Below are 16,094 nucleotides of genomic sequence, written 5' to 3' on the forward strand. Positions count from 1 at the left end.
TCTCTCCCATATCTACTCTGCATAATATTGGCCATAGATTTACTTGTTAACTCAGAAATAATATTTTTGTCTATCTCGTCTTTTTCTGACCTATAGGGACATCAGATTGGGGATAGAGACACAAAATAATTTGAGGCACAAAGGTATTGTATACCTGGCAACAGCTTTGTATGAATTTAAATATTTTTTTCCCTTTGCCTCTCCAGGATGAAGTATGGCTGAGCTAACAATTAACCTCATTTCCTATCAGAGCATTGATTACTTAAATATGTAGATATTTTCATACTGATGGCAATGGCTCCTGTCCCGCTGTCCCTAGTCCTCAGTTGTTCCTGCCAATGCAAAATTCTGATGCTCAAACATTCCCATTTGTCAAAGATTTTGAATAGAGCCACTCCTGCCCCTGCCACATTACTAGTTAACTGCTTCATACACAATGTCATCCTGTATCATGATGGAAAATATTGCACTTAATTATAGTACTAAGAACCCACAATAGTCAGTATCTATATTCTTCCACAAGTCTTTTTAAAAACAAAAAGCTTGGTTAAGTGGATTACATGTTTACATTATTTAACAGAAGTAATAGTAAATTTTTGTGTATTTAGAAGTCATAATCTATAAATCTTGACTAAGTTACCTTTCATTAGAACAAAGGTTTAGTATGCATATAAATAGAGCAAGAATGATGTTTTATTTATTAAAAGGTAGAAGAAAAATATTTTTACATGCTTGTAACACATAATAGACAACATACTTGTTACTTACAAATGTTCCTACTAAACTAAAAATGTGATTATTATATGTGATTCATAACTATTTAATAAAGTACCTTAAAAAAGCCTTTGATTGGGCCTCCCTGGTGGCGCAGCAGTTGAGCGCTGGGTTGCGAAGCTGCCCACAGACTCTGCAGCACCAGTTTGATCCCCGGCCTCCTGGTGAGGGTCCCACATGGCGCGCAGACCTCTCCTGCTGCCTGCTGCTCCCCTCAGCAGTGTACTTCGTCACTCTGCCTGTTCTACTCTCCACTCTGGCTCTGGTGAATTCTCTCACACTCCCGCGCCTCTGACTGTACAGTGCTTGTATAAACAAGCAAACAAACAAACAAACAAATAAATAAATAAAGCCTTCGATGGGCCTCCCTGGTGGTGCAAGTGGTTGACCACAGCACTATGAAGCTGCCCGCAGCCTCTTTGGTGTGGGTTCGATCCCAGCTGGCTAGTGAGATACCCACATATTGTGGCAGACCTCTCCTGTCTCACCCGCTGCTCCCCTCAGCAGTGTATTTCAGTCAGTCTGCCTGTTCTGTTCCCTGCTCTGTCTCTGGTGAATTCTCTCATCCTCCCACGCATCTGGCCTGTACGCTGGTTCTTGTATAAATAAATATTTAAAAAAAAAAGCCATCTAGTCATAGCATAGCTTCAACATTACCTATCTGCAATTATCCCAGATACACAAACTCCTATCTTCAAAATAGTCCTATAATCTAGATTCACAATGAATTTACCAACACCTGCCTACAGTTAGTTATAAGAAAGTCAAATTTTTTGGTTATCTTTTATATATAGGTGAATGTGAAAGTGTGATCCATGTAAATTGAATTTATTCCTTTAGTGCCTGCTAGTATGGTTCTTCAAATGCAATATTTGTGTTCCTCTGTATTTTCTGTTAACCTGTAATGTTCTTGCTGCATAATGCTAAATCTGTATTTTATGTCTCATGATTTCCAACTAGTCCATTTAGCTGTTTCCCTGAGGTTGATGAAGGAGGAGTTAATATCCTCAGCTTTCTAACAGCAGCCATTGAAAATGATCATGCCTATCTCTAATGTTACTGGCTCTCTAAGCCACACATCAAGAAATATTACAGGCAACAGATAGTTTCATTTTCAATTTGGACACCCATTATTTGATGTTTATAGGTCATTTCTAATTCTGAGTCCAGAATTTATAGTTTGTTCTGGTGATTATCATCACAGCAATCTCTTGCAACTAAGCTGTGCTTCGTTGGGAGCTGTGCGCTGTTTATCAATCTTCTCTGACTTCTGGAACTGATATATAACACCACATCCAAATCACCCCGGTTTAAAGAGGCTGGTTTATGACTCCCCAGATATCTGTTTTTTCTTCTGGTAGGCCAGTTTGCACAGTAGTGAGAGGGAAAGTTGACCCTTGGGAAAAAGAATAGTGGTCGTTACACAAATAAAACCCAACATTTAAGGCTATGGTCCCTTTTGAACCAAATTAGATATCATTGATTAAATTAAATTTACTGAGTTTTGTCCAGTGCTTCATAATACCAAACCAAAATCTGGTATCTAGATTACCTTTCAAACTTAAGTTTATCTTTCAAACTTGAAGTGATGTTAATAGTGACGGTAACTGCTTTGGATTCATAAGAACATTTCAAATGATTATTTTATAGTTTCCCTTTAGAAAATACAGTATTTAGTTTTGCTACTCAGATGTGTGGGTGTTCTCCAGTCTCGGTTCAACAGCATTGATTAAAGCTTACGAAGGACCTTAGAAATCTCTGTTCATTGGTTGTACATAATCATTCCAAAAATCTGCATCTTTGAAATTGCGTGCCTTCCAAAGCATACTTCATTTTAAATCTGTTGATTGGACTGAGAATGAGAATGTTTTTGCCACCACTGCCTATCTACATTTTTGTTTTCATTGTGACTTGGCAATTGCCCCTTTCATGGGAACTAGGGATCTAACAAAGCTAGAGTGGAGTCTGAGTCTTTTCATGAAAAGACTTTTTATTCCTTCTTCCTTAAATAAAAGAATGTTCAGCAGTCATTAATTCACCTTCTGCCATTGAGGGAATGGCAGCAGAGATAAAAATAAAAAAAAAAAATCCCACCAGACTTAAGGCTATAAATGAGTCCTTCCTATCTTCTGTCCAACTTCACTTATCAGGTTAAGTTGTTCCCCCTAGAGGGACCAAGGAAGGGGGAATATTTCCCTTTCAGTAGTTCCCCCAAGAGCGTGACATAAAAATGCACTTCCTTGTAGGTAAATATAACCAGAAAGCACTACATACCCCCAACTGTAAAATTCAGTTTGTAGAGGTCAGCTCTGGAAGGGACCCCAAAATCCCTGTCCCTACACTCCATATTAAACACATAAAGACTATTTGATTTGCCCAAGTTCACACACCTAATAAGTTTTAAAAAAATTAGGACTTAAAATCCCTCCTCATAATCACTATGTAGAGATTTGTTTCTCCATCAGTTTTCTGAATAAAAAAAGGAAAATTAGAAATACATATTTGTAAAAGAGCTATCAGTTTGCATAGAGAAGGATTTTCTTTCTTTGACATTGCATTTTGAATCTTAAATATCCATCACTCTTTTAGTAGGATGTTAGGTGAGTCTGGGACAGCACTCTAAAATGTTATTGTTAATTCCTCTCTTTTATGAAATTCCTCTTTCTCCTCTACTGACTTTGATACTATCTTCAGGCCTGTGATCCAAGAATGATCAATATTGTACATTTTTCTTAATAATATCCTCCCTTCTCCTGGTTTCCTGATACCACATTTTCAACACGACATCTGCTTCCAAAGCAGTTTTTGGAACTTAAACCTAAATTCACTAGAATGTTAAAAAAGTAGGTAAAATAAAGCAATTATATATATATATATATTTTAAGATGTATTTATTTATATAAGAACCAGGGTACAGGCCAGACGCATGGGAGGGTGAGAGGATTCACCAGAGACAGAGTGGGGAGCAGAACAGGCAGACAGATGAAATACACTGCTGAGGGGAGCAGTGGGCGAGACAGGAGAGGTCTGCTGCGCCATGTGGGACCCTCGCTGGCCAGCCGGGATCGAACCAGTGCTGCAGAGGCTGTGGATAGCTTCATAGCACTGTGCTCAACCACCTGTGCCACCAGGGGAGGCCCAAAGCAATTATATTTTTATCTATCTCTATTCCTTTAATTTTATACAGAAGGGTACATTCTACTAACCCTAGATGAAATATCCAGCAATCATAAAATTTTTCTAGTTGTCTTAGAACTTTTCTATCACTTCTTTTCTAATCAGTAATTAGTAATTGTCAAAATTCCTGAATTGCTTTAGATTGGGCCACAGTTTTTCATTGTTAGGTCTTTTGAATGTAAGAAATAAATAGGAAAGAGAAGTATTGGCTTTTTCTTTTGTCTTCTTCCCTCTTCTGGCCTGGTATAAGGAGAAAGAAAAGTAAGAAAAGAGAATCATGCTGCGAGTGTTGAAAGCTGACTTTTATCCTAGTCTTACTATATTTGTAAATGTTCCATCAAGGGGAAACATGGTACACCAGGCTGGTAATTTGAGACTATATTAATGGGCTTATTTGCATAGGTGTAGATAAGGTTTGGAGTTACCAACAAGGGATAGAATAAGACTCTGGACTAGCAACTGCAGGGAGTCCAGCCGACCCATCTCCAAGTCTGAAGGAATAAATGAAAGGTAGTTCCTGGACCCTGACAGGTTAGAAGTTTGAAGGACCCTAAAAGGACTGCCTGTTAGGAGAGGAGGTCTTCCGGAGAGGAAAGCAGTCATTTTAAATCTACCCTCACAGTAGAAACCAGAAAATAACTATGCCAACCTTACTTCCCTCCTACCCTCCGGTATCTCCCATTGGCCAAAACCAACTGAAGACAGGGAATGAAAGACAATATTTATGAAATCCAAGATGTCACAGCAGAGAGTATGGTGAGAAAGAGTGGTGAGTGGATCTGGAGGGGCAAAGGGAAAAACTGGACATAGGTGATCTCTTGGATTCCATAGACCCCCACCTCCAATTTACTTACAACGTATTTGATGTGAGTGATAGTTTCTCCTGTGTTTGATTGCTGCGTCTCAAAATCTAGTTGTTTCTATAATTCCTCTAAGCTTATCTTTATTTACTGATCTAGGGAATAATCTTGGGTGAAAAATAACCAAGATAACCCTAGACCAGCTCTCTTTTACAAGAGACTCATATCTGGACCATAAAAATGCAATTGTATGGGGAATATAAAAATAAAAAAAATAAAATATATATATATAATATAATATATATATGCAATACCTTGAAAAAATGTATAAAAATAAAGAATTCAGCAACTAGACAGTCACCTCCAACTAGGTAGATTATTTAGAAGGGAATTTCCACTAGCCTATAGAATTTCAGCTGCCAGGGACTCATGTCATGCTTTAAAATGTTATTAAAGTCTTAACAAAATTGCATGGGTGAGCAAATAAGGAGAAAGACAGGAACCCGAGATTATCTTTCTCCATATAAAACTTCTCCAAAAAACCTTTTACAGTTTCTACACATTTTGATGTTCATTATATCTTCATTAGAGATATGAGATTTCAATGTCATGTAACTTCTTAAATTATTTCTTCTGAAAACCATGAGCATGGTCTAGCACTTGTGTGTGAAATGCCCTATGTGTATCTTGATGAGTTAGTTAAAGCTAATCTAACATTTTAATAGAAATGAAGAATGTGAAATTACAAATATTGGATAGAGTCTGGGAGTTTAGGGGTGGAAAGGAATATTTTCAAGAAGGATATATTGACACCTCTGAAATTATACCATGTAAATCAGTATTTATTTTTCCTGCATAAATTTAGACCCTTATTATATTCATAAATTACATATATTGTCACTTTTAAACAAATTTAATTGTAAAGGAAATTATTACCTATTAATCTGTTTTGAAGGAAAATTTTCACATGCTTAGTTTCTTTAAAGTGGAATTTGTCTTTACCTTCTCTCCATGCTGCAAAATCTGAAACTGAATTAAACCTTGAAAATGCCAATAGAAGAGAACTATGATTGAAAGTATTTTCATCAATAAAACATAAATCCATTGTATTCTAATTTCATAGTCTTAAAAATAAACATATCTTCAAGACAGCGATTATAGTTGATGATGAAAATGGAAACAATAACCAGAGTGATAGACATCTGTCTGGTTTAGATTTCATATATAAAGGTCATGAGAATATTTTATTAGATAGTCTATAATTAAAAATCCATAAAACACACTGTTGACTTAGGTTTGACATAGTGAGTATAATTAAACTATGAAAACTTGGCTTAGTAAATAAAAAGGGTGGAATTAAACTTAAGAAACTGAAGGGTTGATAGAAGATGAAATTTTAATGAGACCAGTGTCATGTACTCTACCTCTCAAAGCATTGCACACAGAAAAAATTGCTAGAGAACTGTGGTCTGATCTAAATATGGAAAACAATGTATTTGGTCTATGTGTATAATGACATGCAATTGCTTATAAGACTTTGTAGTGGTTTTGAATACTCTGAAAGTCTTTTCCATAAGAATTCTTCCACTTTCCTATAGATGGTCTTATGTTAGGATCACACCTCTTTTCATCATGAGTAGACACTCTCCTGATGCTGCATGCTAGGTCAGACATCTTGAAGTCAAAAGGATTTTCAGAATGAGCCATATCCAAATATGCTAAGAACTCTAACAATGACTCCAGGAAACAGCATTTTGGGAATTGAAATCTTAGTAAAGACATGCTGTACATTTTAAACATGAAGTGAAATTAGAGAATCTGTGAACTTTGGCCTAGTATCTCTATTTTGTTTGTACTGGCTACTCCTACTGTGAAGATTGCTAATAAGCATCTAGAGATCATTTAGTCCAATAACCCATTTTTATAGGTGGGAAACTAAGGACAAGAGACTTGATCCAGCATAGCTTATCATGTCATCTGAAAATAATGACAGTCTTACATTTTCCCATTCTGTACTCCTTTCTCTTGCTTATTGCTCTAACTGGGACTCCAAATACTATGAATAGCAGTGGTAAAGTTGATATCATTGTCATGTACCTGATCATAGAGGGAAAGCTTTCAGTTTTTCACTGGTTAAGTATTGTGTTTGATGTTAGTTATGGATTTATCTTATATGGACTTTATTATCTTGAGGTACGTTCCTTCTGTCCTCTTTTTTTTAGCATTTTGGAAATCATAAGTGGTTGTTCAAATTTGACAAATGGTTTGTCTGCATTTATTGACATGATCATAAGATTTTTATCTTTCCCTTTGTTGATGTGAATAGTGTTAATTGATTTGTAGGCATTTAGCCAGCCTTGTTTTCCTGGAATAAATCCCACATGTTTATGCAATATGATCTTTTTAATATATTTTCGAAACTAGTTTGTCATTTTTTGAGGATTTTTGCATCTTACGATTCCAAACAATACATATATTCAGGATAATTACAATCTTCAACCTATTTCCTTTGATAGCTAAGTCATTCTGTTCTTATAAAGTTATTTTTAAAAACCTCATTTCAAGTCTTGGCATTAATTTGTGTTTGTTTTAGTTTTATCATCATAACATAGCCCTTCTTTTCAGATAGAATTGTTAAAATACCCTGTTGGGCCGTCTCCTGACATACTATTCAGTATGGTGGCATTCTGGATGAGATTTCATTTTTCTATGCTTGTCTATTTGCATTGTCTTTTATGCCTGAAACAATGTGGACAAGAATCTGTGCCTTTGCTATGTGTTAGCCATAAAAAATCTTTAAAGCTATTTCTTCAAAGAATAACTAAACTAGGATACCATAGTACATCTTTACCATGAAATAAAGATTATTTGAAGGGGATATATGATTTCAAAGGTTGAATGAAATAGTATATTTTTTAAAAGCAAGGACAAAACAACAGTAAAAACATTTTCATTGCTGTTAAAATTCCACATAGGGCTCTTCTCTTTACTAGTAACATTTTTATTTGATTATGAATTGAACAAATTTTCATTGTCTTTAAACCTTGTCGTTTAGTATGCCAAATTTTACATTTTTTCTGAGGTCAGAATCATGGCCTTTCTAGTTCAAATGTTTAACTCTATTTGTACCACAACATATTGATACATATGTACACTCTGACATATTTTCTTTTTTTGTTGCTGCTTTTTTTTTTGTTTTATTTATTTATTATTTATTTATGCTTACAAGAGCTGTGGTACAGGCCAGACATGCAGGGAGTGAGAGGATTTACCAGAGACAGAGTGGGGAACAGAAAAGGCAGACTGACAAAAATACACTACTGTAGGGAGCAGTGGGCAACACAGGAGAGGTCTGCCTTCCTGGCTGGCCGGGGATCAAGCTCAAGCTGCAGAGGCTGAAGATGGTTTCATGGTGTGGCGCTTAACCCCTTATGCCACCAGGGAGGCCCCTAACATATTTTCAACTATTCAGGCAAGACATTTTACAGTAAAAAGGACAACTTAATCTATAGTTCTTTTTAGAGAACATGGCCCCTTCATAGAATTTTAAATTTAGAAAAGAATACACGAAAAATTTTGGCCATATGTTTTGTTTTATGAGTGTAGAAATAAAGGCCCAGAAATTTTACAGGATTTGCCAAGGATTACCTTTATACAGTCTTTCATTCATTTATTTATGAAACAAAAAACTTTTTATCTCTTACCATGTACATATCACTGTGCTATAAGCTACGTGTACGAATTTTCTCTCCCTCAAGGATTGTACAGTCTTATGAGAGATGCATGCAGGTAAAAAACTAACCAAAGGACAAATAGAAATGAGGTGAACTCTTCATAAACCCTTCAACAATTCCATAAACTGAAATCATTATTTTTGTTTTGACCTGGTTTACCCTTTGAAATGACCATTTCAGGTCACAGCACAATTATCTTTTCAGTCATTGCTGCTAGCAATCTGGAAAACAGTCTAAACTGGGTTTTCTTTTTTCTTTCATCCCCAGCATCTGCCAGTCAACATCCTAAGCAGTTTGCTCATACTTATACCTTAAGTTTGTCTGTTTCCTTCATCCTGACTGCCAATGCATTAATTTTAACACTTTTGTTTTCTTTTGTGGACTGTCACTGAGACTACTTAGCTCCTTTACCTGTTTCCAGTGTTAATCTCCTCCAACGCATTGTGCAGACTCCAGCCTGAATGATATATTTGAAAAAGTGATTTGTCTGTGTCACTCACTTATTTTCTGTGACTCCCAGTTTTTTATAGGATAAACCTGTTTCATAATATATCAAGAAACTCTGGAATCTGGTCTTCCCTCATACTTTTAAAACTAGTTGCCAAATGTCCTTTAAAGACTTTTGCCTGTAGAATGACTTTTTCTTTCATCTTCGCCAGGCTGACTCTTACAAATCCTTCTATTGGAATCTTTCCTTCATCCTCAGTGGGAGTGCTGCCCCCATTGATCCATGCATTACCCTGGATACCACCCTTAAATACTGTGTCTGTGTCTGTTTCTGCCACTAGATGTGTGCTGCTCAAAGGCAGACACTAGGGCTAATGTGTTATTGATCCTTGCTATAGTCTCTATGCTGGTATATAGTGTATACTAAAGATTGATTGAATAGATTGAACTGTTTATTGAATGGATAAAAGATGTATAAGAATAAGAATATAAGTATAAAACAAAAGAAGTTTAAGTACCTTGAAGGTATAATTAACTCCAACTGAGACATGAAAAAAGCTGTAAAAGTTAGTAATTGAGCTGAATCTTGATAGAAGTGCATAATCAGAAAAGGAGATAAACAGGGCAAAATAAGTTTTACTTGACCAGATTTCCTGAGTTGTGATTGTATTGTTTATAAAACAAAGAAACAATTAAAGTATCTTATTAGTGACTGATTAGTAAATATGGGAGAGAGTCATATGGGGTCTTAGATATTATGATTGAAACTTTGTTGTTAATTCCATCCATCATGGGAACAAAGTGAAGAGTTCTAGAGCAAACGAAAGATATAATTAGACTGAAGTCTTTTTGTTTTTTGTTTTTTTTTTTGACTAGAGGGTAAAGATCTCGAGAGTTGGGATATTTGTTTCTTGCTCATTATTTTCTCATTCATCTTAAAGTTTACTTGCATAAATGTAGAAATTCATTATATATTTCAATACACAAAGATGTGTTTTAGAATAGAGCTGTCCAGTACATCTTTTTGCAGTGAGGTAAATGTGCCATACAATTCCATTACTACTAGACACATGTGGCTATTGAGCATTTTAAATTAAGGATGTGGGGAATTGATTTTTAATGTTATTTAACTTTAATTAATTTGTATTTAAATGCAAATAGTCACATGTGATTAATGGCTATCATACTGGACAGCACAGTATTTGAAAGTTCTCCCCAGCACATTCCCAATAGAAAACAGATGGAACATTCAAATTAGGATAATTCAAGGATAGTTTATTTATAAAAAGACTTTTTCCAAATGTGTGGGCAGGTTAAGGGAACCACAAGAGAGTGCAATTAACCGTGGTTAGTTATGTGGAAGCAATGGTAAGACAAAATTTGTGGCAAGAGTCATAGTTAAGATTATAAGCCCATATCACATTAGGGCAGTATGTATTATACCACACATTAGCAATTTTAATGAAATTTCACTAGATGAAGTCTATGCTCAGAACTGTTGTTTTTGATACAGCCTTTCCTGGAAGTTTATTATTGATAAAGAATGCAATTGTTTTTCCTCTATACTGCTGATTTGTGCCATGTTTTCTGAGTCTTTTCCCCTGACACTCCACAGTAAGTGGTTCCTTTTCCATTAGCACGGCTGTCCTCACTTAATGATGGCCCCTGTCAAGATTTCCTCTAAGGAGCATCATCTCCTCTGAGCACCTGGGATATAGGAAGGTACATGCTGTTGTCTATAGTCCTGCTTTAATATCCTGCCCTTTCTGTCCCTCATCTCAGTACATGCAATTCAACTTTCAGTCCTAGCTCATTGTCTGATGATTTGCTAAAGTTTTGAAAACAGAAGGAATGAGAGCATTTAAGTAGAATGGAACTATTTCTCCTTGCTTTATTTATTTTTATGCCATGCAAAAGGAATAAAGAGGCATAAAATGGCTTGACTGAAGCCAAATAAATCTGGATAAATAGATCAAGAACCCAATAAAAACCAGAAAGTGAAAAACAAGAAAGGGGGGGTGGGGAGTGGGAAAAGAAAAGAAGGGGAGAATTTTAATTTCTTGCAATGATAGAGACTGTTTATTATTACCTAGAGTACAAAATGTTTTTGACCCAATGAATCATTTTATTTTATTTTATTTTATAAGATTTATTTATTTATGTATATAAAAACTGGGGTACAGGCCAGAGGTGTGGGGAGTGAGAGGATTCACCAGAGACAGGGTGGGAAACAGAATAGGCAGACTGACTGAAATACACGTCTGAGGGGAGCTGCGGGCAAGTCAGGAGAGGTCTGCTGTGCCATGTGGGTAGCTTCCTGGCCGGGGAATGAACTCTAGCTGCAGAGGCTGTAGATAGCTTCATAGGTTGCGTCTTAACCCCTTGCGCCACCAGGGAGGCCCCCAGTGAAACATTTTAAACTAAGGTTAAGCTCTGGGTAGAAATTAGGAAATCATCTTTATAGTTCTTATTGAATCTTTTCATGCTGTCACCTCCTGTCACCCTTTATTAAAGATTTGTATGCTACTACTGCTAGCTCTGAGAACACTGGCATCTTTTAGTTGTTCTGATGAATCATATCACAGAACTTGTGAGTTTTTTTATGGCTAACACAACAGGAGTATCCCATATTATATTTGATGGCCTATATGTATGTTTGGGGAGGGAGGACATTCTGTTTTGACTCAGTCCTTGGTGACTTCTTTCATCCCATTCCCCTTTGACTATCTCTTTTTTCATGTAATGGACAGAGGTACAATTAAGAGCTAATATTGCATAAAACTAGAGAATAAAGGCTAGGTTCTTTAGGTAAATTAGAAATGGTCTTATAACCCAGTGTGCATCCGTTTTTCTCATTGCCTTACGTAGTCCTGAATTAACTTTCCACAATTCTTCGCTGACAAGGTGCATGATGCGTAAGAGCTGTGCAGGTAGCCACAACATTCATCTGAGCAATGGCCACCTTTGCTTTTATTATACTCTGACATCCCAGAAGTTTTTATCTCTCGTAACTCTCCCTCTCTCTTTTCTCTTCTTACACTAGTCTCTGTCATGCAAACATTGTAAAATCACTCTCAAAATTAAAATGGAGTAAATAATTAGAAGTCCTCTATTGTGTCTCCCCTAGGAGACATCTGGAAATATGTAGAGCCAATTTGTTTTTTATTTTTTACTGTCATAATAGTTTCTCGGGGTTATTGAAATTTACTATACAGAGGCACATGGATGCCAAACATTTTGCGTTATATAAATGCAAAACTTATTTAAATGATGGTGATCTTCCTCATCTTAAATATTAGTAACACTGTTGATGAGAAAATATGGATGTGAGTTTTAAATTGGTACCTCACAACTTTAGCTAATACAGGATTTTAGCAGTGTGTTGACAGGTAAATGCTAAAGATCTCCTCCAAAATCTAATATGACACTACCTGATGTATGGTAAGCCCCCAATAAAGTTATTTCGTGCTTTCAATCAAGTTGCCCATTTGTAAACTAGTCAACACGATCCAGTAAGCTCTATTACCAGTAAGTTATTACCAGTAAGTTACAACTAGCTAACTATATATATGTATGTATACACACAATATAAACATATTGCAAATGTAATTTTCAAGATTCTAGCATCATAATGATAATGAACATGCCCCAAAGAAAATAACAAAGTATATTGCAGCGTTTCAACATGCTGTTAGGATGAGGGGAGGTTAGAGTTTACTTTGGAGCTGTTGTTGAGGTAACTCTGTGCATAGTATTGAGAATCAGGTAGTATTTTAAAAAGGGGTTGCTTGGTGAGACACTGAAGTAAAAGGTACTTTTATAAGTAACAACTTGGAAGGAGATATAGAAAAATTAAATGACAATATTAATGTAATGATAGTACTTGAGATAATGTGACACATGATAGGATTAAAAAGGTTGGTATAGTCTGGAACTTCCCATAGAGGAATCTTTCCACTTTAAACTAGAATTTATGTATAATTTTTGTTATCAGGGGCCGTGTGTGATACAGTGTCTAATGGACAATACTTTGATGTCTTCTTTGTGGAGTCCATGTTGTAAGCTCCTTTCATCTATTAAACTCATGTCCTGATTTTCAAGGTCTCCTCTAAAGAGTTCTTTTCAGTTTATTAATTTGAATAGTAGCAATTTTCCTAAAGGTGAATCACATAATGATTTTTTTCAATCTCTTTTATACAAGGTATCACAAAAAATGTATGATTAGATTCAATTCAGCTGTCTCCCACAAAAGTAATATGTAGAAAATACCAACCAAGGTGACTCCCTATGCTCTTAATAGCCTAAAGATTTAGGTTAAGGATATAACAGAGAGAACTGTTCTGCCGAGGGAATGAAAAGGTGTTGCACAAATTATCTTAAAGAGCCAAAAACAGAGTCAAGTTTTTATTTAAAACAATTTGTTCTTGGAATATTGTCAGCTGAAATTGTGGTCAACTTTTGCAAATTGTATGAATTTGCACTGCATATTTTATTTAATGTTTAGCAAAACTCCAATATGCCTCTGCATATCTTATACAATACACCATGAAAATGACTTCAGAAACTCCCACAGAAGTTGACAAATTGGGCATCTAATGCTTTTAAGCTAATTGCATGCTTAGCAGTTAAAGAGTCGACTTGTTAAGAATGAAGATCAGAATTTCTTGGAGATAATGTTCTGCCTACTGCCATACTGAATACAACCTAATCCTGTATCAGAAATATTATGGAAGCTTAAAGAAGAAAATAATGTGAGCTTTAATCACTGTTCTACTTAGTCTTATGTGAAGTGCTCATGAATCATATGCAATATTACAGAGTTTTAAAACCTATTCTTGAAATTTCCAGCAGCTATTTTCAGGAAATTTAGAAAGCAAACTACTAAGGATAAAGAGTAATTTGATACCTTAGCTTATGCATTTTTTTTTCTCTCTTGCAGACGGGGAAAAAGGAAAAGAGTAATACCCTGAATATTGCAATAGACAACATGTGCAAGAAGACAAGAGACCTTCGCAGACAGGTGAAGGAAGAGAGAGATGTGGGAATAGAGGTTCATGAGAAATGAACCTTTTTTTCCCCAGTTCCATGATATTTACTTCTTGTTTTTGTTCTTTTAAAATTAATGTAAAAACACAACACATGAGTAATAACTATATACTCTCTGCATTTCCATAGCTTAACCAATTTTGTGGCAAACATAAAGTAGAAAAAAGAGGGTGATTTAGCTTCAGGGACAGTCACATTCAAATTGTAGCTGTGCCCCATCAGTTATGTGTAACAGGACTTTGAGGACTGAATGAAGTACATTATCAGCGGCTGCCACAGTTAGATTTTAAGAAATGTTGGCAAATTGATTTCATTACGTTAAAAACTGTGTTTACTATCTTAGTGCTTACAATGGACAAGAACTAAATCAGAAGTCATACTTATTCCCATATCCTTTTTTTTTTTTTTTCCCAGGATGCTTCAAAATTAATTTTTGGTGAAAACTAGTTCTTACCCATCAGAAACATAGTTTTAGAAAGGATTTCATTAAATGTGGAAGTCAAAATTTTGCACAACGAGGAATATAAATACTTAGCTATCTTCAGACTTTTACTTTTGCTCCTTTTCATTACCTAATAATGAGTTCTTTTTCACACATGGCTTTAATTTGATCACCATTAACTCATAAAAGAGGAATGAAAACTTTTCAACCTAAACTTTTAATGCAATATATTACTACAGTTTAATAGGAAGCTTTAGTAAAATGGCCTGAGCAATCTTTAATTCAGAAGTAGATTTAGAAATAAAATAAATATATGTTTCCCAGTCAGCTAATATTAGCTGTGTAAAAACAATTTTGAAGGATGAGAAAATTTCAGTCTTTCAATTTTATGGCCTTAATTTGAATTCTTCTTCTACTGTCAGCCCTTAGGCTAATGGACTGTAAGAGTTGAGGGAATTTAGCACAACCTGACTGCAGAGTTATATTTGAATTTCAGATTAATAACAACATGGTTTAGTACATGTATGCCTCAAATATTGCATGGGAATTAATTATATTAAAATTATAGTTGTGTTTATCTGAAATTCTAATTTAACCTGACATATTTTACCACGTGTTTCCACTATAGCTCCATCAGTAAGATAGAAAAAGCATGGGTGTTACCAGTACTTTTCTTCAAAGTTAGGGGAATTTCCAGCTTATAGAATACTGAAATCCCCTGTGGTTCACAAGTGAACATCTACATTACTTCAGCTAAATAGTGTTGCATAACAAATCTCTACAAACAATAGCTATCACTATATTATATTTCATGATTCTATGGATGGTTTGTGGTCAGGAAGGCATTTCTGTAGTGTTTTTTCTTGTGGCCTCCCCTGTAGTGATGGTTAAATGGTGACTGTTTGTACTGAGGATTTCATATTTGAGGCCTCAGTGATCCTTCTTGTTCCATTCTTTATCTGGTTTTAAACTCCAAGGGCTCCCCCAGGTGGCTTCTTTCTCCAGCAGGATAGCCTGGATTTCTGACATGAGGGTGCTAGGCTCCCAGGAAGGATAAATGCAAGCTGCCAGATCTTCTTAATGTCTGAGATCCAGAGTAATAGAATGTTGTTTTCCTCAAATTCTATGCATTGAAATAGTCACAAACTTTGCTTAAATCAACAAAGCTAAGCTCTATTTTTTCTTTTTAAAGATTTATTTATTTATGCATACAAGAACTGGGCACAGGCCAGAGTAGGGGAGGTTAAAGAATTCACCAGAGACAGAGTGTGGAACACAACAGACAGATGTACTGAAATACACTTCTGAGGAGAGCAGTGGGTGAGTCAGGAGAGGTCTGCTGTGCCATGTGGGTATCTCCCAGGCCTAGGATCGAACTCATGTTGCAGTGACTGCAGACAGCCTCATAGGTTACATTTTAACTTCCTGTGCCACCAGGGAGGCCCCCAAGCTCTATTTCTTATGGGAGAAGTAGTATGTGTTCAGAAAGGGGTGGACTTGTTAGGAGTTGTTTTTGGAAATGTCCAAGACCTTCCATGTCATTGAGATAGTTGCTATGATTAGTTCTCACTATCCTCACTTATCCTTAACGGGACTTCATTTTTCATTCTGATGTTTATGCTTTTGGCAATAATAAAAACTAGTTGAAACAGCAACATGAGTCATCTCCACCTC

The 16,094-nt window shown here is 35.7% G+C and overlaps 1 protein-coding gene across 2 annotated transcripts in view; it reads left to right on the plus strand.

Moving 5' to 3' along the window:
* CTNNA3 (catenin alpha 3) overlaps positions 1–16,094 on the plus strand; it is a 1,457,807-nt gene that overhangs the window by 756,067 nt on the left and 685,646 nt on the right. For both annotated transcript variants that reach the window (XM_054690496.1, XM_054690495.1), the window contains exon 8: positions 13,872–13,952. In XM_054690496.1, coding sequence (XP_054546471.1) covers positions 13,872–13,952 — 81 coding nt within the window. The remainder of the gene's footprint in view (positions 1–13,871; positions 13,953–16,094) is intronic.

The sequence above is a fragment of the Talpa occidentalis genome, unplaced genomic scaffold (genome assembly GCF_014898055.3).
Source record: "Talpa occidentalis isolate TD23 unplaced genomic scaffold, MPIMG_talOcc4v2.1 talOcc4.8, whole genome shotgun sequence".
Lineage (NCBI taxonomy): Eukaryota > Metazoa > Chordata > Mammalia > Eulipotyphla > Talpidae > Talpa > Talpa occidentalis.